General features: G+C 44.8%; 1 protein-coding gene across 1 annotated transcript in view; it reads right to left on the bottom strand.

Moving 5' to 3' along the window:
- Positions 1-3,816: 3,816 nt before the first annotated feature.
- The window catches only part of LOC126473697 (probable serine/threonine-protein kinase nek3), a 28,488-nt gene continuing 7,478 nt past the window's right edge, over positions 3,817-24,826 (bottom strand). Inside the window, exons 2-3 of the mRNA XM_050100936.1 lie at positions 22,419-23,723; positions 3,817-4,177 (exon numbers count right to left, since the gene is read on the bottom strand). Coding sequence (XP_049956893.1) covers positions 4,058-4,177; positions 22,419-23,723 — 1,425 coding nt within the window. The 3' untranslated portion in view covers positions 3,817-4,057. The remainder of the gene's footprint in view (positions 4,178-22,418; positions 23,724-24,826) is intronic.

The following is a 24,826-nucleotide window of genomic DNA, read 5'->3' as shown; positions in this document are numbered from 1 at the left end:
TTGTTACCAAAATATCTTTTAATTATTTGATAATTACATAGCCCCTTAGGAGCTGATACCCTTCGACAACAGTCGTAACTACTTGTACGTAGCTACAGGAGTAGCGCATCTGTCAAACAATAACCATGACTCATTGTATCTATCTGCTCGTTTCCTTCTTTTACTTACATAGGCGCGATGGAAAGCGCTGCGCCTCAAAGCTTACACTAGTCTTACTTCATCTACAGATTAATAATTATAGCTATCATGAGTAGTATGTTTTTGGTTTGGATAGTAAATTGTAATGTTAAGGTGTATGCGTGTGTGTGTATGTGTGTGTTTTGTGCTCCGAGGTTCGTGTGCGCTGCCTGGCGTTCGACAGTAGTGAGACCAAGCTGCCTGGCTTTTGGCGGTAGTGAGACCGAACTGCCTGCTACACTTGCGGACTGAAAACACGATTAACTGTCCCCGCTATTCGACACTTTGTAGGTTTACACCACCGCGGAACTATACCGTACTGTCAATGAAAACCACTCACGCTGCTCAGTGCATATGCAGGTGAAGTATAATTAGCAATAAATAAACCTCCAGAAACCCATAAATAAAGGGAATGAGAAATTTATCTTTCCTGGATAATCAAAAATGTTACAGGTAAGGCACCTGTTGTACACGGGAATACCGACACCGCTAATGTTCAATTTAGGCAAATAGAACCGAAAGAAGGCATCTATTTAGAAAAAAAAGCACTGCGTCATCAAATCGTTGCAGGACAGAAAAAAAAAACAATTACATTCATTAAACTTAATCTTTGCGATACTGATTCAAAAATAATGCGATTAACAAATCCATGGAAACTATCGACACAATGCACCATGTCATAGATAATTTAATTACTGCGCATGGAATTACAAACAGCATGAAACTACCCAGTCACGAGATAACATTCCTGTCTATATTTCTTGCTCTGAATAAAAGCTGAAGGCATCTCAATGCTCTCTCAAGAAGCCAATGACCGTTCAGATTGCATCTTTCAAATGCAATAATACTGGAGAAGATCGACTCACGATCCCGCTACAAGAAAGCCACTGTAAATAGGAAACGCTGGTCGTGAAATAAACAAACAAATTGTGAGTTGGTCAGAGGAAAATCAGTGCAATGCTTATCGCGACACTTACTCAAAAGGAACGAAAAAATGGTTTAAATGGCTCTAAGCACTATGGGACTTAATGTCTGAGGTCATCATTCCCCTAGACTTAGAACTACTTAAACCTAACTAACCAAAGGGCGTCACACACATCCATGCCCGAGGCAGGATTTGAACCTGCGACCGAAGTAGCCGCGTGGTTCCGGACTGAAGCGCCTAGAACCGCTTGGTCACACCGGCCGGCGAAAAGGAACGGTGAAGGAAGCGCCAGGCTGGACCAGACGCTGTGTGGTATCTCAGTGACGAGACGTGGACACCATGTCCCTGAATCCATCCGACTGCCCTCTCCTGTGTTCCTCACCGCTCCTCTATGTTAGCGGGGGAGGGAAGGAATCCCGAGTTTTGCCACCGTGAAGGCCGAGAAAGTCTTCTCATACTCAACACTGCAGGATAAGCCCACATAATTCAGAACACTGGCTATATTTTCATAAACTGACTACAAGTTGGTACTGGACAGACTTTCATCCTAATTGGTTGAAAATTCGTCTGGGCATCTCGTTCCCATGCAACACGACGGTGGCTCCTTCTCTGCGTAGGAAAGGCCAACGGCGTTTCTGGCTCCATCCTCTCCCCGCCTCCCCCCCCCCCCTCCGCCATCATCATTCCCTGGGATCACTTGACTTCGCACAGGCCTGAGAAGGCGCCTTACGGTGGCCTGGGAGCACCATTACCTCCAACAGCCTTCTCATGTGGCTGTAGTGTCCTTGGAGGAATTTAGAGAAACCTTACGAAAATTCGCTCCCCGGCGACCAAAAGTCCTCAGCTTGCGTTTGCCCTTTCTCACCACGTACCAGCTTTATAATCGAGACTTCACAAACCGTGTTCCTCCATCCAGAAATTTTTAGATAATACGACAGCAATTACTATGTATATGATCACTTAGTGGCATGTGACTAGCTAGTTACGTCACAGCTTCCAAGTATGTGTGCCACAAACAAGCCATTAATATTTGCTTTTCCCTGGGCAGCAGGTCAGGTATGAAAGTGTAGATATGTGGAAGCAAAATGGATAGTCTATACCGGCAGTCATAGCCCACATTGCTGTTAGTCACAGAGAAAAAAACAACTGACACACTGAATTCGGTACATATTAAAATACCAATGATCACATTACCTATAACCCTCACACCCTGTCTATCTTTTCTCTGCGATTCTACGGAGATCCTCATTTATCAGTCCACTTAATTTTCTGCATTCTTCTATAATAACATATTACAGATTCTTTTCCGCTTTTTGCTGATTTTGAAAACGACAAGTCTATTGACTGTGATAACCAAAACTCTGAAGGAATCGGTTCAGGAAGTCTCGAATTGGAAAAAACCAAGCTAACTTGAATTTTGTTACTGCTTTCTTAACCAACTAATGAAGAATTACAATCGCCATGTTGAAAAAGTTTTGATTCAGTCTTCCAGGTGAATGTGAGGTTGTCAGCGTTTCTGAGGACTGCCTGAGTGACAGTCTAGCAGATGAGATTTCAACTGTTTTAATGGTGGCCATCTCCATGATTATTTATATGCAATGGTTTTTTTTTACGCGCCACAATATCGCTCTGTGTTGAAAGTACATTAGTTTAAGTGAACTGCTGCGGCCAACGAAATTCGATAGACGAGGATGCTTTCGGTTGGTTAAAATTCATAGACGTGAAACCTACTCAATTCACTACTGCGTACAACGAATGAAAATAGGTTCTGCCATGGAGACCACTGCACTCTGAAGGGATTAAAAAAGTCACGAGTCAGATTTAAAAATGGGAGCTGTAGAGTCGCCATTGTAAATTCAAAGTGTGGGGAAATGTCACGTGGACTGGCAGTGGAAACTGTCTATTGATAACGCAGGTGATGGTTTTGATTCATTATACACGCAAAGTGTTCGACTAAAAAATTTCTTATCAGACACTGCTGGTCGTTCTCAGTGAAGATATGTCGGCAGAAGCAGTAGTAGTGTCGCCATGTAAGTCACACTGAGTTCAGAACTTTATTTTACCGAATGTGTAAGGCCTCCGACAGCGTTCGCGAAAGATGAAATTATATGTGCGTATGATGCATCACTATAAAAAAGTTGTACAAATTATCTCAGAACTCGAGGTTTTTTTTTTTTTTTTTTTTTTTTTTTTTTTTTTTTTTTTTTTTTTTTTTTTTTTTTTGTGACGCTCGAGTTTACCCTGTGTAAGTGTACTTGATACTCTCTACTTCAGCTGTCTCACATCCCACAGCGACCTAAAGGTTTTAACCAGCATGGGCTCCACACCTGCAGTCATTATCGAAGTGGCATAGGTAGATGCGGGTTTTTCAGTCACCTAGTCTGTGCTACTAAACATATCCCCAAAGTCAAGGTGGATACGTTTGGTCATTGGTAGCAGAGTACAGCTGTCTCTTCGTGATATATGATCATGGCTACTCATTTCCTTTCTTTTTACTGCCGAGTTACCACCATCATTAAACTGATAGAGGCTGCTAAATGTTGCGCTTTTTTCTTCTGGTCATTTGTGCTCTCAATGTATTTACACCAGTTTTTGACATTTCTGTCTTCAACAAATAAATGGGTGCCGAAATTGTTGCAGAAAAGCTAGATTTATGAAAGAAAACGTATGAAGGTCAGGCAACAGAAATTTCTGTGTAGGTAATATATAATAATATAAATATAATCTGTCACATGTAAATTAGACATTACAGTAAAGGTAAAATACATTTTGTTCATCATGACTATAACAGAGATGTTTTCCACGTCGTTCTTTCACGTCTCCATCGTTGTTACTGTGACGGCATCAGGCGCGTATTCCGTATTCCGCAGAGTGGCTTTGCTCGCTGGTCGCAGGCGAACATTACCGCCTCATTGTTGGCGTCTGCAGAGCTGGGGAGAGCCACAGAAGTGCTTGCTAGTGGGAACGAGAGTTGTCGAGGTTCACTGGCTGTCCAGCGACGAAGATGCTGCTGAAGGTTGGGCCCGCAGCTGCAGTGGCTGCGTTTGCCCCCGGGGCCTTGTGCGCTGCCAGTACCTGCACAGAGAAACAGGGAATCAGTAATGTCACTTGGCACTGCAAGCTCGGTAACCCCGGGAGTTCGTTCTGGGGCGTAATTGTAAATGATCCCTTCTTTCGATCACATTGGCGCCTTTCTCTTTCGAATTTTGGCTTTAGAGACACTGTTTAGTGATAGCTCGTTCCTATATACAGCCTTTGGAAAAATGGTTCAAATGGCTCTAAGCACTATGGGACTTAAGATCTGAGGTCATCCGTCCCCTAGATTTAGAACTACTTAAACCTAACTAACCTAAGGACAACACACACATCCATGCCGAGGCAGGATAAGAACCTCCGACCGTAGCAGCAGCGCGGTTCCGGACTGGAACGCCTAGAACCGCTCGGCCACAGCGGACGGCTCAGCCTTTGGAACAACTGCTGTTGGCGCACTGACTGCCATCAGAGAGTGCACTGTTAACCCCGTCTATATCGAAGTAAGATTGATCAATTACATAAAATAAATTCACAGTTACAAATACGGACTACCAACATCTGTATAATGGAATGACTACAATGAAAATTTGTGTCAGACTGGGACTCGAACTGAGAGTCCCCACTTTATGATGCAATACTCCAACTGACTTGCATGCATCTGTGCGGGAACATTGCATCGTATCTTAACAACATAGGCACTTAAACTCGTGTCAGAGTAAGATTCGCTGTCAGCTTATTTGGTATATGCCGCGGATCGGTCATCAACAGCACATCAGATGTATTTCGCAGGAATCAGATCAGCGAATTTGGTGGCTACTGTGCTCCTGAAAACACTGTCGCACTCATTTGACCTGGTAACACGGACTGTTATCTTTCTGGAGGATATCATTGTGGTCGGAGAAGATATCTTTGCATTCCGCACATCATGGTGCCTTGGATCAGTGCTATAGTTGTAACTGACACTGTGGTCTAGTCCCAACTTGCGTCCGCTCGTGGTGTGGTGCGTGTTTCGAGCAGCCCTATGCCTGGACGGTGTATCTGGACATGCCCATCGGCCTGGTGTAACAAGAAACGTGATTAACCCGACCAGACCGCACGTTTACCTTGATCTACGGTCCAGTCTCGATGATTTAGTGCTCACTACAATCATAACTGAGGACGTAGTTTAGTAAACATATGAACACTTAGCGGTCATCTTCTGTGGATCCCCACGTTCAACAATGACGGCTGAACAGTGTGCTGCCAACTCTTACACCTGAACCACCATTATATTCTGTGTTCAGATCTGACAGAGATCGGCAGCTACACCACGTTTTCAGAGTGGGAAAGCCACTGAACTCCACGTTCTGTGATGGACCTTGGACCTATTCGCCTACTCTTGATACCACAACTCTAATACGACTTTCCGTAGAGGCTCACAACACTAGCATTTGATAGCTCGACCGTTTCTGAGATTCTCGCTTTCAGGTGTCCCACCATAAAAATCAGCACTTTTTGAAAGTCGCTTATACCACTGGATTTCCTCATACGCTGCTCGTATCGACAGTACGTTGTGCAGTGTGAACCAAAACTCCACTGACAAACTTTCAGATGTTGTTCACGGAAAACCTTATTTGGTGTAAGGAATTACCTGTTTGTTAACAAACTACCTTTGTTTATGTGAAAATACGTTCAAAATAGTGAAAAATCCTATAATACGCAATCAACGAAACTTGCAACATAAATGTAAAACACAACAAACCTCAGTCAGATGTTAATTTGTTCTACCCTTCTGGGAAAAGCTAGCGCAGCGTCCTTCGACAAGTCTTCTGTTGCACTCAATGCACTCTATTATGACGTGCAAATTGACCAATTCTTTATCAGTGAACCGAACCATTCTGCTATGTACCACTGTTAACGAATAGCTAATACAGATGAAAAAGCAAACGGTGACATAACCGAGCAGAAGTCAATGTAATCTTGATGGAGAAGAATAAAGTGGACATTATTTTTGTGCACAGCAAGTATTGTGAGTGGATGGAACAAGGTTAGTCCGAGAACTGATACACAGTTCATACAGTCAGCATTTGCTGTAGTTGATTATTTGCAGTACAGTGCAGACACAAAGTAATTCAAGCAAAAACGCAAACGAAATGCAATCACCTTGTAAACAGCCGCCGGAGATTATGGGTCCATTATATCCAAATACACAAAAGTTACCCCTGGACAAGCACTGAAAGTTAGTCAGTGTAGTGCTGTTTCGCCTTTATACTTTCCTTACTATGTCACATGCCTGCACAGCCACCAGGCAGCATCCAGTCTCGCCATTGGCAGTGATTATAATGTACCGTCTCATTACTGTGTTTCAAGTCTTACTACTAGACCAGCTGTTACTGACGACGGCGCTTTGATATCACTAGTTTATGATGAGTGATGGTGAGTAAGAAAGCTGGTGTACTTGCAATAACGTCAGCTGCCCTCATGAGTCTGCCTGTTCCGGTAAGTATGGCTAGTCATGAACACCACCCATCCCCCTGCTACCCCACTGCCCCAATGCAAGATGCAACTGCATGAACACCATTCCTCTCTTTCTTTTTCTTTAACATGTAACCTGTGCCCTTCCTCATGGTTCAAGCTATCTCTATAGCAAATTTCATAGAAAGCGTTACACTGAATGAGTTACTTCCACATTCAATACGAGTAACTTTGGCATGGAAGTGCGGACTAAATATTTTAGGATTGCACACAGTCCAGTAATATTAATCTGACCACCGACTTTGTGTATGTGTGAAATCTTATGGGACTTAACTGCTAAGGTCATCAGTCCCTAAGCTTACACACTACTTAACCTAAATTATCCTAAGGGCAAACACATACACCCATGCCCGAGGGAGGACTCGAACCTCCGCCGGGACCAGCCGCACAGTGTATGACTGCAGCGCCTGAGACCGGTCGGCTAATCCCGCGCGGCACCACGGACTTTCTTGGACGTCAACATGCAATAACCCCTTACAAACGGAAGTGGGCAACACTAACAAGAAGGTTCAATAAAAATAACACCAGTTACCGTTATATGGGTTTATTTCTAGACAACCAGTTTCGACGCTACACTACGTCTTCTTCAGGCCAAAACTGCTCCAAGCCAGTAACCTTTGTGTTATAAATGTAGCAGTGCCTTTAACTGGTCTCGTAATAGCTATTAGGGGCATACGTGCTCGTTGGACAAGAGTCAGCAATTGTCACTCCATACATTCCAAACCTACGAGACCAGTCACTGCTATATTTGTAACACGAAGGTTACTAGATTGCAGCGGTTTTGGCCTGAAGATGACGTAGTGTAGCGTATAAACTGGCTGCCTAGAAATAAAGCTATATAATGGCGATTGGTATTGTTTTTATTGAACATTGAACAGCCGTAGTCCCAAATTCCACCAGAGGATGGAATTACATTCACTAACAAGAAGAGTATACAAAGCCTGTCGGGGGCTCGGAAAACAGCGCAGTCGTCGTCGTAATGCGGAAACAGAGCGCTTTACCTGAAGTCGAAAAGGACATGATCTTTGGTTTTCGGGCAAAAGGTGAAAGCGTTTCCGCAACGGTTAGGTTTGTAAGCCATTCGCGTGCCGCCGTGGTTACAATGTACCGTGCACGGCAAAACTGGGAAATACAAACATGGCGCCGACGGCGACAGGGGTGAATGACGACGTGTGCAGATGTGTACGTGCGAATAGACGTCCAACTATTGAGCAACTGACAACCCAGATGGACTAAGAGGTTAGCAACAGTGTCTCCTCAACGACAGTTCGGCGAATGTTGCCGTTTATCGGCCTCCACACTAGGCGCCTCAGTCATGAACACATGCTCACTGCTGTTCGGAGATGAAGGCTGCGATTTGCACGACAATACCTCTATTGGACGTCAACTGAGCGGTCACAGGCGGCTTTTCCAGATTAATCACTATTTCTGCTCCATCGTACAGAAGGCCGTTGGAGTGTTGGCCTGCAGCAAGCGGCGGTATGGTCCACGTTGGAGGAGGGAGCTTTATGGTCTTGGGAATGTTTTCGTGGTCTCGTCGTTCTGGAAGGTACAATGAATCGATACATGTAAGCGCCGGACAGAGTGACCGAGCGGTTCTAGGCGCTACAGTCTGGAACCGCGCGACCGCTACGGTCGCAGGTTCGAATCCTGCCTCGGGCATGGATGTGTGTGATGCCCTTAGGTTAGTTAGGTTTCAGTAGTTCTAAGTTCTAGGGGACTGATGACCTTAGAAGTTAAGTCCCATAGTGCTCAGAGCCATTTGAACCATTTGACACACGTAAGCATTTACACTTGGGTACCATGTCCACCTCTACATTCTGATTTTTTTTTCTCAGTGCGATGGCATCTACGAGCAGGATAACGCAACGTGTCACGCTGTTCGCAATATACGTGCGTGCTTTGAAGAGCACCACAGTGAGTTTATCGTACTCCCCTACCTATCAGACTCCCTGGATTTAAACACAATCGTGAATCTGTGGAACCACCTCGATCGGGCTGTTCGTGCCGTGGATCCACAACCGAGAAACATACCACAGCTGGCCAGGGCACCATAATCGGCGTCGCTCCACATCCCTGCCCGAACTTTCCCGAACCTCACTGACTCTCTTCGTGCAGGTCCACACTGAAAACTGTGGTTATTCAGGCTCAGTATCACTGGGCCGTGCATAAACATCGTATCAATTACACACAATCGTATTACCTAGAACATATCAATCAGAAAAAGCATTTTCACAAATGTAATACTGTTCCAACTATAAGTAGGCTGTTTAGGTTTTTATGTTGGTAATGCCACGTAGTACTGTGTATGAAAATCACTAACTGTGCTGTGTGCAGTCTGTGGCTGGTTGGACTCGTTGTTGTTGTTGTGGTCTTCAGTCCACAGACTGGTTTGATGCAGCTCTCCATGCTACACTATCCTCTGCAAGCTTCTTCATCTCCCAGTACCTACTGGAAGCTAAATACTGGATGTAAACAGTGCGTAGCGTCGGGCAGTTGGAGGTGAGCCGCCAGCAGTGGTGGATGTGGGGAGAGAGATGCCAGAGTTTTGAGAGGTTACTATGAGTGGACGATCTTGACGTGTGTCCGTCAGGAAAAGGAAATTTGTAAGACTGGATGAAAATATATATATAATGACTTTTGAACATTGTTTGTTCTCTATCAAAATCTTTCCTGCTAACTATGCCTATGAGTAGTTAGTAACTTCAGTAGTTAGAATCTTTTATTTTTATTGAGCTACCAGTTTTGGCGTAGTTCGAGTAACGATGATTTTTGTTAGGTAAGTGATTCATGAAAGGTATAGGTTATTAATCAGGGCCATTCCAGTGTAGGGATTATTGAAAAGTCAGATTGCGTTGCGCTAAAATATTGTGTGTCAGTTTAGTGATGATCAGAATTAGTAAAGAGAAGACTGTCTGAGTACTTGAGCTTTACTCAGCTGTTTCTGTATCAAATAACGTAAGGTTTTTTCCAGCACTGTCATTCTTTACATACAAAGGGGAAGTTTCACAACGTCAAAGAGCAAACAGCTTTTCCACATAGTAAATGTGTTTCCCTATGGCACTTTAGTCCACAGCTCTTGGTCTTGAAGTAGCGTTCTCGCTTCGCGAGCACGGGGTCCCGGGTTCGATTCCCGGCGGGGAATGACTGGGTGTTGTTGTGTCGTCTTCATCACCATCATTCATCCCCATTACGGTCGGAGGAAGGCAATGTCAAACCACCTCCACTAGGACCTTGCCTAGTACGGCGGTGCGAGTCTCCCGCATCGTCCCCTACGCTCCTCGGTGTATGGGACCTCATTATCATCACGTCATCTACATCTACATCTACATCTACGTCCATACTCCGCAAGCCACCAGACGGTGTGTGGCAGAGGGTACCGTGAGTACCTCTATCGGTTCTCCCTTCTATTCCAGTCTCGTATTGTTCGTGGAAGGAAGGATTGTCGGTATGCCTCTGTGTGGGCTCTAATATCTCTGATTTTATCCTCATGGTCTCTTCGCGAGATATACGTAGGAGGGAGCAATACACTGCTCGACTCCTCGGTGAAGGTACGTTCGCGAAACCTCAACAAAAGCCCGTACTGGGCTAGTGATCGTCTCTCCTGCCGAGTCTTCCTCTGGAGTTTATCTATCATCTCTGTAACGCTTTCGCGATTACTAAATGATCCTGCTGCTCTCTACCTCTTCTATCAACCCTATCTGGTACGGATCCCACACTGTTGAGCAATATCCAAGCAGTGGGCGAACAAGCGTACTGTAACCTACTTCCTTTTTTTTCGGATTGCATTTCCTTAGGATTCTTCCAATGAATCTCAGTCTGGCATCTGCTTTACCGACGATCAACTTTATATGATCATTCCTTTTTAAATCACTCCTAATGCATACTCCCATATAATTTATGGAATTAACTGCTTCCAGTTGCTGACCTACTATATTGTAGCTAAATAATAAGGGATCTTTCTTTCTATGTATTCGCAGCACATTACACTTGTCTACATTGAGATTCAATTGCCATTCCGTGCACCATGCGCCAATTCGCTGTAGATCCTCCCGCATTTCAGTACAATTTTCCGTTGTTACTACTTCTCGATATACCACAGCATATTCCGCAAAAAGCCTCAGTGAACTTCCGACGTCATTATTCATCCGCATTACGGTCGGAGGAAGGCAATGGCAAACTACCACCACTAGGACCTTGCCTAGCACTTTAACAAGATAAAACTTTTTTCCGTGAGTCGAATGAAATCAAGGCAGTATGTTGCCCCAAGATACGCTCAAGTTCGTCTAGTAATTTTTGAGATTAATGTGTTCAAACAAACAGACAGACATGACGATTTTGATGACGAAAACGTATAGGATTCCCCAAGTTAAGCTCAAGTAACCTAGGAAAGCTCAACGAAAATTTGTAGGCTATAGTAGTTTTGGATATCAGCGTGTTCCAACATAGAGACAGACACAACTCTCTTACAGAGTCGGTTTTATTAACTACAGATTTTTAAACATTAGTTTAAAGGCCATCCGCATGCTCTCCTGTCGCCGGCGCAACTGCCCTCCCAGAAGCAGCACTTTATCACGCACGACTATACGGGTGGGTCTGAAAGCAGAGTGGTTGAAATAATTATTTAATGGTCGACAAGTGTGACACGGAGAGAGCGGCGCTGTCACCAGCGAACATTATATCAAGTGAGCACACGACGGCAACAGCGCAAGCACAGCGAGTCCGACAATGAGCCGTGATTGGATAATGGCTACATTATCTTCAGGGCCTTGGAACCAGAAAGGACTGCATAGTGAGCACGAGACTAACAAATAATTTTCTTTGTGAAAACAGTTGCAAATCATTAATAGTCAACTATCGTGTGCTGAGTAGACACAACAGAGAACTTGCTACTTCCGTGGCTGATACTATTACAGATCAGTGCAACTAAAAACGATTCGTAACGTCTTACCCAATCGGTTTGGGGTTTTTTGGTAGTGCAGTACATAAAAAAAGTGCGTATGTCGTTTTCCGCCGGGAGTCCTTTTCCAGGGACTTCGACCGCCTGGTGCACCCTTTTTTTATTTCACCCCGCTTCGGCAACTTGATGATGAAAACACCACACACACGCAGTCCCGAGCGGAGAGGATTCCCGGCACGGCCGGAAATGAGCCAGGGGCCTCGGAATAGTCACTAACGCTAATCGCAAGTCAACTAGTTGGTGACTTTAGTACTCAAACAACATCTCGATGACAACGCTCGGGAAGAGAACAGAGAAAACGCAACATACTGGACAGACAACTATTCATTCTAATAATCTGCAGTGATAGCATCGTATTGTGTCACATATCATACATCGACCATGTAAAGTAGACAATGAAGTGTTATTAGAAACAGTATGTCCCAATAAGTCGTATTCGAAATTGTTTAAGACAACGGAATGGAAACAGGACTAGGAAATGCCTAATATGTTGTTGCCCCGACGATCTAAGAAGTATCTTGGGTACTTTAAAACTGTGTGCCAGACCAGTAACTCAACCCGCCTTCCTGTCTTTCGCGAACAATGATCTGGTACAACTTGAAGATTTAATCTCCGCTAGGAAGTTCAAGACGGTGCACGTTTCTCTACAGAGTACGGCGTTGGAAAACGCAACACAAGTACTATGCCGTCGTCGTTTGAGAAGCGCGAGACCATCACTCGAGATTACTGTCAGGTGATCTCGGGTTTCATTGCCTAGGTAACAAGTATTTGTCTTTCTCCGTTTTGCCTGGAACACCTGAGGGTTATATACCAGAAAGACATTCAGGGTTAGTATTTCCTAGGAAAGGTTCCTGGGGTCGGAGACGAGATTATAAAAGAAATTGCGAATAGGTTCAAATGTCTCCATGCACTGTGGGAATTAACATCTGAGGTCATCAGTCCCCTAGACTTAGAACTACTTAAACCTAATTAACCTAAGGACATCACACACATCCATGCCCGAGGCAGAATTCGAGCCCGCGACTGTAGCAGCAGCGCGGTTCCGGACTGAAGAGCCTAGAACCTCTCGGCCACAGCGGCCGGCTTTGCATATAGGAAGCCATGAGTGTAGGCTTCTCAATGGTCAGATAGTCCATCACCAGTATTTGCAAGAATGTGGGTCACTGACTAAACAAGAATTATTTAGGTGGATAAAGATCTCTAATTAAAAGACGGAGATATCAGCTTAGTTGAAATTGGCGTTTTATAACAGTGAGGGGTGTTGGCAAGATATCTTACACAAAAAAATTCCTTTATTTCTGTGTGTGTCATCCCTTTTAACTACAGACTTATTAAACTTTGTTTACCAAAGAGATGCTATAAATCAGTTGTAGACGGTGTAGTGACAGTTTGGAGTGCTCGTTTTGCAATCCAGTCGTCGGATCTGGGCCTTTTGAAAACAGTGCAATTGGTACAGGGCACTGGTTAGTGATATAGAAGAAGCGAATGCCTTACCCCTGTCTTTATGGCCAGAGTAAGGTTCGCAACCATTTCACTGCATGATGTTGCAGAATTCATGGAAACTATCTCGCTCCACCAACAGACTTTTTAGAACAAGTCAGCAGAGCAATAGCTTATGTGTTCTGTGTTGCGCCATTTTCACCCACGTCTACATCTACATCTACATGGATATTCTGAAAATCACATTTAAGTGCCTGGCAAAGGGTTCATCGAACCACCTTCACAATTCTCTATTATTCCAATCTCGTACAGCGAGTGGAAAGAACGAACACCTATATCTTTCCGTACGAGCTCTGATTTCCCTTATTTTATCTTTGTGATCGTTCCTCCCTATGTAAATTGGTGTCAACAAAATATTTTCGCATTCAGAGGAGAAAGTTGGTGACTGGAATTTCCTGAGAAGATTCCGTCGCAACGAAAAGCGCCTTTCTTTTAATGATGTTCACCCCAAATACTGTATCATTTTTGTGACACTCTCTCCCATATTTCGCGATAATACAAAACATGCAGCCTTTCTTTGAACTTTTTCCATGTACTCCGTCAGTCCTATCTGGTAAGGATCCCACACCGCGCAACAGTATTCTGAAAGAGGACGGACAAGCGTAATGTAGGCAGTCTCCTTAGTAGGTCTGTTACATTTTCTAAGTGTCCTGCCAAGGAAATGCAGTCTTTGGTTAGCCTTCCATATAACAATTTCTATGTGGTCCTTCCAATTTAAATTGTTCGTAATTGTAATTGCTAGGTATTTAGTTGAATTTGCAGCTTTTAGATTAGACTGATTTATCGTGTAACCGAAGTTTAACGCGTTATTTTTAGCACTCATGTGGATGACCTCACACTTTTCGTTATTTAAGGTCAACTGCCACTGTACGCACCATTTTGGTATTTCTTCTAAATCGTTTTCAGTTTGTTTTGATCATATGATGACTTTATTAGTCGATAAACGAAAGCGTCGTCTGCAAACAACGGAAGACGGCTGCTCAGATTGTCTCCTAAATCGTTTATATACATAAGGAACAGCAAAGGTCCTATAACACTACCTTGGGGAACGCCTGAAATGACTTCTGTTTTACTCAGTGACTTTCCGTCAATTACTACGAACTGTGATTTGTCTGACAGGAAATCACAGATCCAGTCGCATAACTGAGACGAAATTCCATAAGCACGCAATTTCACTACGAGCCGCTTGTGTGGTACAGTGTCAAAAGCCTTCCGGATATCCAGAAATACGGAATCGATCTGCAATCCCTTGTCAGTAGCACTCAGCACTTCATGTGAATAAAGAGCTCGTTGTGTTTCACGGGAACGATGTTTTCTAAACCCATGTTGACTGTGTGTCTATAGACCATTTTCTTCGAGGTAATTCATTACGTTCGAACAGAATATATGTTCTAAAATCCTGCTGCATATCGACGTTAACGATATGGTCATGTAATGTAGTGGATTACTCCTACTACCTTTATTGAATATTGGTGTGACGTGCCCCACTTTCCAGTCTTTGGGTACGGATCTTTCGTCCAGCGATTGGTTGTATATGATAAGTATAGAGCTAATGCATCAGCATACTCCGAAAGGAACGTAATTGGTATACAGTCTGGGCCAGAAGACTTGCTTTTATTAAGTGATTTAAGTTGCTTCACTACTCCGAGGATATTTACCTCTACGTTACTCATGTTATCTGGAAATTGTCTCGCTCCATCAACAAACTTTTTGGAACAAGTCAGCAGAGCAATTCCTGGCTCAAATGGATCAAATGGCTCTGAGCACTATGGGACTGAACATCTATGGTCATCAGTCCCCTAGAACTTAAAACTACTTAAACCTAACTAACCTAAGGACAGCACACAACACCCAGTCATCACGAGGCAGGGAAAATCCCTGACCCCGCCGGGAATCGACCCCGGGAACCCGGGCGCGGGGCAATACCTCATGTGATCTGTATTACGCCAACACTTTCATGGAAATTATCTCGCTCCACCAACAGACTTTGTGGAACAAGTCAGCAGAGTAATACCTCATGTGAACTGTGTTACGTCAACACTTTCCTAGAAATAATCTCGCTCCACTAACAGACTTTTTGGAACAAGTCAGCAGAGCAATACCTCATGTGATCTGTGTTCCGCCATGACTTTCCTGGCTGACCTAACAATTTGTAGGCAGTTGGGACGGCTTGCTACCAGCATGATTCTGATGTAAGGGGCACAAATTGGATGAGCCGCTATGGCAGAAGCGTTCGCACCAGCACTATAGCGACTGTGGTTACCACATGCCTGGCCCTTGCGCTTGCTGCCTTGACTCCTTACGTGAAGATACATGCCATATTTGATAGTTACACTGGAACGAGCCCGTATAAACAATGGCCACTTCGCCCATGCAGTACCTGTTATCGACTGCTGCTTACACTGGAATCCCTCCATACCAGCCAGGTATGATGAACGATAGGAAAATTGCTAAATTACCAATCGAATAATCACCACAGTGATTGGAAAGCTTTATTGTAATTCGTTGTTGTACCATACAATTCAATAGTCCGTGAGAGTAAAGGTCTATCGCTATACAAAGTAGTGCATGACGCAAAATGTAATTGCTTTTGCAGATAATGAAACCTTTGGTGGGAGAAAATAGTGAGCCAGTTTGGAACTTCACAAGGCAGTGCTGCACCTCTGCAGGCGAGGGTGTGAACATCTTGCAGAAACGACTTACGAAGGGAGAGGTGCTTTTATCCAGGCAGGAGGACATTGTGTTGACCAATCACCAGTGGCTATTGGGATTAACGTATAATGCTTGGGAAGTAAGAAACGATGTGCGAAACCTGGATGAAGGTTTCCTCGGAATTATACTTGACATCCGGGAAGAATGGAATGTCAAGAGAGGTACACAATTAATACCTGGTGCAGCGTCTCTCTTGTGAATGCCTCCAGGACCAATTACAGCAAGCTGAGGTAGATAGTTGCTGGCGGTAGATTGTTGAAGTTGTTATTCAGCACATTAGATGCTGATGACATGTATGGGACTCAACGACACGTTAATACGGAGGGTACCAGAACCCTGACGTAATGGCACACGACTCAGCTAGACAACCTGGAACAGGGAATATTGAATAATACCATAATGCTGCGGGGGTTAACAGTAGAGCAGGCAAATTATGTAACAACGACCTCCAGTTCTGTGAACCAAAATTTTAGTTCAATACAGGGCTTGTTCGAGATACTGGAAATTCGGTTGGTCTACCGATGATCTGCAACGCAGGCACTAAGTACAAGTCACTGTATGCCCGTCCCAGGCGATCCACACAGCCATAGCGACGTGTGAAATGAAAGTATTTTTAGAAGGAACAAAAGCAGAAGGATGGGCATGGAACATACTTACGAGCAAGGGCCACTTAATGGAGCAGAATGGTTAAAGCCAGGAAGCAGCGGTATATGAAAGGTACGTGTGACATTTCGAGGTCAAATTTCAGGTGCCAGCAACCGTATCAAGACTAAAATTCTGAACCTGGCGTATCAGCTAATGCAGTTGCCAGACAGACGCTTGGAGTTACTTCCTGCTAAAAACCTGAGCTTTCTGAATATCATGGATCCCGACTTATACAGTCCTCTGGACAAGCCGTAGCAGAGTTGGAGGGGCATGTTAGTGCGCAGGAAATGCTGCTACACATACACCACACCAGTGTCACAGCAGCTACAAGCATAAAATCACAGTAACAAGCACATCCACTTCAAGTATCATCTTGGTTCTGATTCTGATTTGTGCGGCTTATACCTGTCTATCGCACAAAACCTCCCACCCTTTTAGGCTACCTGTCCACCGAATATTGAAAGAGTGGGTCACCCTAGAAAGCAAGTACTTATTGAGGAAACTAGCCATCAGACATGGGAAACTGGACTGGATTAGTGTAAGATCCGCTGGGACGAAAAGAGTACATAAATGTAAAAATATAGAATTCAATGTTTAAGTAATTAACAGAGTTAATAGCAGTCTGCAATACAATGGACTGGATCTACTGAAAGGAGAAGGACTGTTGTCTAGTGGACTTCACAATCCGTGCCCAGATGGGCCAGTGTCCTGTCTGTGTAATTCTGATGCTTGGGACAGAGAAAAGCTGAGCCAGCTTAGCAAAAGCCTCTGGACTGGAACTACAGCGAGCGTGGTTACCTCATGCCAGAAGCCGATCCTTACCGCCTAGAATCCATTCCTGTAAAGGGTGTCTTTGGTGTGCAGCCTGCACTGGTGTTCCTCTTGCATCTATCCCACTGTCAGTTGCTGGATGGCCGCTACACTTAGGCCTAACAGCGTAGCCGGTCTACCTGCTTGACTTTTGGAACTGCGCTCCTGTTTTCTGCATGCGGCCAACGAGGTATATGGGAAATGTGGCTTGTGCCACAGTACGTGACACTAGAGGTCTTATGAGTGCAAGTGGTCCTCTGTGGCTGGGAGAGTTACTATTTCAGAAAAATTTAATAATTTTTAATTGTGCATTACATGCAAGCATTAGATGACGCAATACAAAGGTAAGAAATTTAGTGGGCTATGCGTGGAGCCGAGCGATCGCGATGTATGGCGGGCCAGGCGACTAGTGTGACGTCACAAGTTCGTTGCGGGCCCTGTATTTATCGTTGCTTCTTTTTCTGTAGCTCCAGATGTGCTGACGCCACACCACTCCACTCCAGTCTGGCGTCCTTGCAGTGGTGGCTGTCACCCAGTGTCACATGCTGAGCTGGCCAAGCACCGCCATTCAGGGTCAGCACTTCAGGGGCACTGCCTGCTTCGACTGTATGTATTCTGCTGACTGAATACGTTGCAGTTACCACTGAGTTTATGAATCCACAACAGCCAAGGAACTGTGTCTATGTACCTGCTGCCCAGTCAACCATTTTTCCCACTAATATTTCTCTCACACCCTGCAATGTGCTAAGACTGCATGGGCTTTGGCCATGGCCAAGTACGGGACACAGACTCATTCTGCGAAGGCTCCGAGGTGACAGATGAGAAGAAACATTTGAAGATGACAGTAACACACTACCTTACGACGAAGAAAGAACTGCCATTATAATGTCGTGTTACCGGGCTGTAAATTAATAATTGTTACAAGAGAGCCCTATGAAATCTTCACATCTCAGCTAGGTTGTGGACAAAACCGACAAAGAATGGGAAAAACCAGTGCTTGAACTAGTTTTTAAAACACGAAACTGAAGTAATCTACTACACTCCTGGAAATTGAAATAAGAACACCGTGAATTCATTGTCCCAGGAAGGGGAAACTTTATTGACACATTCCTGGGGTCAGATACATCACATGATCACACTGACAGAACCACAGGCACATAGACACAGGCAACAGAGCATGCACAATGTCGGCACTAGTACAGTGTATATCCACCTTTCGCAGCAATGCAGGCTGCTATTCTCCCATGGAGACGATCGTAGAGATGCTGGATGTAGTCCTGTGGAACGGCTTGCCATGCCATTTCCACCTGGCGCCTCAGTTGGACCAGCGTTCGTGCTGGACGTGCAGACCGCATGAGACGACGCTTCATCCAGTCCCAAACATGCTCAATGGGGGACAGATCCGGAGATCTTGCTGGCCAGGGTAGTTGACGTACACCTTCTAGAGCACGTTGGGTGGCACGGGATACATGCGGACGTGCATTATCCTGTTGGAACAGCAAGTTCCCTTGCCGGTCTAGGAATGGCAGAACGATGGGTTCGATGACGGTTTGGATGTACCGTGCACTATTCAGTGTCCCCTCGACGATCACCAGTGGTGTACGGCCAGTGTAGGAGATCGCTCCCCACACCATGATGCCGGGTGTTGGCCCTGTGTGTCTCGGTCGTATGCAGTCCTGATTGTGGCGCTCACCTGCACGGCGCCAAACACGCATACGACCATCATTGGCACCAAGGCAGAAGCGACTCTCATCGCTGAAGACGACACGTCTCCATTCGTCCCTCCATTCACGCCTGTCGCGACACCACTGGAGGCGGGCTGCACGATGTTGGGGCGTGAGCGGAAGACGGCCTAACGGTGTGCGGGACCGTAGCCCAGCTTCATGGAGACGGTTGCGAATGGTCCTCGCCGATACCCCAGGAGCAACAGTGTCCCTAATTTGCTGGGAAGTGGCGGTGCGGTCCCCTACGGCACTGCGTAGGATCCTACGGTCTTGGCGTGCATCCGTGCGTCGCTGCGGTCCGGTCCCAGGTCGACGGGCACGTGCACCTTCCGCCGACCACTGGCGACAACATCGATGTACTGTGGAGACCTCACGCCCCACGTGTTGAGCAAGTCGGCGGTACGTCCACCCGGCCTCCCGCATGCCCACTATACGCCCTCGCTCAAAGTCCGTCAACACATACGGTTCACGTCCACGCTGTCGCGGCATGCTACCAGTGTTACAGACTGCGATGGAGCTCCGTATGCCACGGCAAACTGGCTGACACTGACGGCGGCGGTGCACAAATGCTGCGCAGCTAGCGCCATTCGACGGCCAACACCGCGGTTCCTGGTGTGTCCGCTGTGCCGTGCGTGTGATCATTGCTTGTACAGCCCTCTCGCAGTGTCCGGAGCAAGTATGGTGGGTCTGACACACCGGTGTCAATGTGTTCTTTTTTCCATTTCCAGGAGTGTATAAAGAGAACATTACTCTCATATGTCAAGCTCTCTGTAATTATCTGATATCACGCAACGGCAGTGACTGGGCAATCGTACAAGCTGACATCCTGGATGATTCAGAGTTCGGTCTGCAAGTACCGTTTAGTCAACAAAGTACGTCAACGGAATTGCGTGAAAATCCGGTATCAGTTCTCAAAGAAAATGACAGCAAATACCTCATCACCATCATCATCATCATCATCATCATCATCATCACCATAAACTAAAGGCTATGCCTTGTCGATTTAGCCACGTCCCTCTCTCCATTCTCATCCTCTTCAATTCTTTATACGATTTTATCCCCATATTTTCTTCGATGTTATTAAAATAAGTTGCCCTTGGCCTGCCCCTTGGTTTTTTCCCTAAAACTTTTCCTTCAAATACATTCTTTAGGAACTGATTGTGTCTCATTGTGTGCCCTATAATTTTTGCTTTTCTTCTACCTATATAATTTAGCAGCGTTATGTTCTCATTCACTTCTCTTAAGAACTGTTCATTACTTTTTCTATCTGCCCAGCTTGTTTTCGTCATTCTTATCCATATCCACATTTCCATTGCTTCCAGTCTCTTTTTCTCTGCCTTTCCCAGAGTCCACGCTTCACATCCGTATGTTAAGACACTCCAGACAAAAGTTTTGGCAAACTTTCTCCTACTTTCTAGGCCTATATGTTTGTCTGTTAGTCAATGCCTTTTATTTCGAAAAGCTTGCTTTGCCAATGCTGTTCTTATCTTTATATCTATCATACATTTATTGTCGTCAGTGACTGTGTTCCCCATATAACAGAAGTTCTTAACCTGCTCTAGAACATCAGCTTGTGGTTTAATATTAACTTTACCATTTTCTTCTGTCTCCCCTACTACCATAGTTTTTATTTTCTTCTTATTTATTGCCGGCCGGAGTGGCCGAGCGGTTCTAGGCGCTTCAGTCCGGAACCGCGCGACCGCTACGGTCGCAGGTTCGAATCTTGCCACGGGCATGGATGTGTGTGATGTCCTTAGGTTAGGTAGGTTTAAGTATTTCTACGTTCTAGGGGACTGATGACCTCAGATGGTAAGTCCCATAGTGCTCAGAGCCATTTGAACCATGTTTTTCTTATTTATTTTATGTTATTTATTTATTTAGACCATCAACATCTTCATAAACCAAACTAAACAGAAGAAGGAACTCTAGAAGAGTAAGGAAAGTGGGGCTGAAACTCGACCTAATGAGGAACACTTTAATGCAAAAACAATTTGAATTAAGAACAATCTAAGATATTACCTGTCAATGACCCTGTCTGAAAGTCTATATACTTCAGAACCTCCGACATTACTAAAAAAAAGGACACTGAAGAGACAGATAATAAGAATCATAAGTTTCTTAAAAAAATTCAGCGCCTAAGAAGGAACTACCCTTTGTTATAGCCAATCATATCCGTGGTTTTCCACTTCACTTATCGCTGATCCTCAGAAAGACTTTGTCTGTACCACTGTGCGTTACTTACTTTATGTACGAAGCCACTGTCCTCTACGTTACTTTTATGTGTTCGTTTGCATCGGTAGTCTCCAATTAAGATAATTTCTTGAAGGACCGTGACTGAAAATTCCCGATTGCTGTAAACACAACTAAGAGCTGGCTCACAATAACCAATTCAGAAATATGAAAGCAATTAAGTGTAGCGAAATGAGGCCGTAGCCTGAAGACATTGTTTGAAAGACGATATTCCCGTTTACCATTCTCTATGTGTAATTTCAGTTTTGGCAGTCTTCAATACTTAAGCAGATAGGAATGTACAAACGTATACGGAATACACGAGAAAGTAAAGCACGAAACAACAGCAGGCCATAAACTACAACTGTGGTAACGTGCAGGTACTTTTAATCGTTTCCCATCATTGCACTTTATAAATCAATTTGTTATTGATAGGAACGAAAGTACGGGGTAATTCAGAAAGAAAGAACCGATTTCAGTTGTTTATTACCGGCAGACTATTAAAGATACAAACACACTGCGCACGTCACTGTACAGAGGAAGGATCCAAGTTTCAGACACTATACTATACGCAACCAACAGCGCAGCTATGACAAAACTTTGAACCTTTCTCTATTCGTGGACATGTGCAGTATCTTTCTATCTTTTATAGTTTGTCTGTAACAAACAACTGAAATCTGTTCTTTTGTATCTGAGTCACCCGGTACATTATGTTCCAATTTTTAAAAAAATCCTGTTGCATAGATATAAGTAAATACGTTACATTCCATCAATTCATACAGCAGCTCAGAACAACGACTGGCAATTAAAGTGAGGGAATGAACGCTTTCTGAAGAAGTAGCAAACGACACAACTAACCAAGCAGATAACTTCTCTACTCTTGGTCGCTCGTATGCATACAGAATTAAAATGCTGCTGAACAAAGTAAAATCATATGGTAGCTACGATATCAGTATTTAAAGCACTTGAAAATTGCGTAATGATGAAGTACAATAATAGCATGTCATCATATATAGCGACTTCTAAGAGAGAAAGACGTCTTTGAAATGTTAAGTATGTTATCGATTGACTAATTAAGATCACAAGTTAACTTCTTTGACTATTTTCGAAAATAGATTACGTGTGTATTCTCTGCAGAAGACAAAGCAATTACAATTTGACTATGGTAGGTGAGAGGTTAGTGCAATACCTGACTGATGTCATCCAGTGATGGCTGTTGTGGAAAAATGGCGAAATTCGAGGGTCCGCCAACGAGGACAGGACCTTGAGCCGTGTTGACGACATTTCCAAGTGGCACAGTATCGCTATACAGGAGTACACTGGCACTATTGACTAGAACACTGTTGGAGCGGCTAGTTACTGGAGCTACGGAAGTGGGAATGTTTGCAGGAACGCTGTGAGGAGGGTTGTTCATAAGGAAAGCAATATTTTTCAGAGGACAAGTTTTGGGGCTACTGTTGAGGAAACCAGACGAGACAGTGTTAATGGGAATATGGCTTTGAGGATTGCCTGTGACACTGTTGACTGGGAGACTCTGAAAAAATTTTACTTGGCTGCTAGTGGAGGGTAAAGTCGAAAACGGGTTTTTAGAGAAGAATTTGGGACTGACAGTTTTGGCGAGGAATTCGCTGAAGGGATTACTTACAAGAAAATCAGTATTGCCGTTGTTGGTGGGAAAATTAGCAGAGCCGCTTTTCAAAGGTAAACCAGCAGTGCTAGGAGCATTTGAAGTGGGGATACTGACAGGGAAGAAAACAAGGGTACTATGAGTGGGGAAACTGTTGGGAGTAGAAGCATCTGGGAGATCTGGACTGACGTCAACAGACTGACTTTTGGGCTGGCTGCTGGAATGGACAGCACCGCTGTTGACAGTTAAGCTGGCAGGAGAACTACCAGTCGAAAGTTTGTTAGTACCATCATCCTTCGAAGAAACCTCAGTAAGAATATTGTAAAGGGAACTGCCAAAGGCTCCTTCAGATGAGGTATCAGTCTGGAAATTAGTTATAGGACTGCTGACAATAGTGGCACTGGCAGGTGAATCAGAAATGGGACTGTCAGCAGGAAGGCCAACATGAGGGCTGTCTATTCGTATTTTAAATGTAGTTGAAGCATCTGCAGTGTTAGTAGTTGGTGAGTCTTGATACCGACTTAGAGGATCAGGTAGAGGCAACAGGGTTCCAAAAGGAAGACCGATGTGGGGATTGTCAACGAACCGAGTGCCGGTGGAGTCATTGCTACTGTCACTGATGGGAAAACTGTCAGGTGGCATGGGATTGGCGAGCCTGGACGTTTTGAAAGTGCCTCGTACAGGGTTGTGGAGACTTCTGAGGATTCGAACTATGTTCTTGCCATCAACATTTGCCTCTTGGATGGCATTGTTGTTTGTCTTCACTGTTGGCGCCTTTGAGGATGCAGCGTCTGGAATGGTTCCTTGGACAGCCTCCAGCGAGCCAGGCCTGGCCACTGCAGCTGTGATCACTGCACTCAGGAGCACCTGCACAAGAACAGGTCACTACATTACTCTCCACAGAACATGACGTGCATGAGATGCAAACTAAAGTGGCGAATAAAAATTTCTACCTAGGCCATGATTCGAACCCAGGTCTCCTGCTCTCATTTTTTATCTCTGACCACTTTTTACTCTTTTTTGTTTATTTATTTAGTTATTTTTTTGAAAAATGAGAAGGTAATACAAACTTTGTTTATAAGCAAACAACACACCAAATCAGCATAACATCAGAAAATGCATTGGGGAATACTGCCTGTTCCTGTTAAGGATATAGAAGGCTGGGATGACGGGATATAAATAGATGGAGGTCACTTGTGGCTCAATGGCAGGGTTCGCAGCTCGTGGTCTCGCAGTCGCGTTCTCGCTTCCTGAGCACGGGGTCCCGGGTTCTATTCCTAGTGGGGTCATGGATTTTCACCTGCCTCGAGATGACTGGGTGTTTGTGTTGTCCTCATCATTTCATCATCATTCATGTAAGTGGCGAGATTGGACCGAGCAAAGGTTGGGAATTTCTGCAGGCGCTGCTAACCGCACAGTTGAGCACCCTACAAACCAAACATCATCATCATCATGACCAATGACTGGGCAGGGGCATGGATTGGGCAGTGGTCGACCTCACAAGGCCTTGCCACAGCGTTCCCAGCACCACCTACCAACCAGAAAACGACGAGAAGGGACAGTCAGGAAAGGATATACTTAACTGTAGCTATAAAATTTCATTATGTGACACACTAGTGGTAGGCAGGGGAGACGTGAATGGAAAAGAAGGACAGTACAATGTCAGGTGAGGCGCCAGCTTGGGGCTTCAAATAACATGAGCGTGGGGTAGCGCAATACCCCACGAAGGTATCTGACGAGATAGCCGCGGTAGTGTGGACGTCGTTCAATCACTGTATGCTCATTCTGTGGGACCGTCCAAAGACCAAGCCGCGAATTGTCCCCGACTCCATGAAGGTAGGTGACTGTCCATCCTCTGACCCAGACTACCGCATGAGTCTTGGCTGCAGGGGAACACACGTCCTCCAGGCGAATGAAAGCGTACGGTAGGACCATGGATGGAGGGGCGTGAATGAAACAGGCGACCATTT

The sequence above is a fragment of the Schistocerca serialis genome, chromosome 4 (assembly GCF_023864345.2).
Source record: "Schistocerca serialis cubense isolate TAMUIC-IGC-003099 chromosome 4, iqSchSeri2.2, whole genome shotgun sequence".
In the NCBI taxonomy this organism is placed as follows: domain Eukaryota; kingdom Metazoa; phylum Arthropoda; class Insecta; order Orthoptera; family Acrididae; genus Schistocerca; species Schistocerca serialis.
Note: the sequence above shows the minus strand (reverse complement) of the source record. Positions and strands in the feature narration are given on the sequence as shown.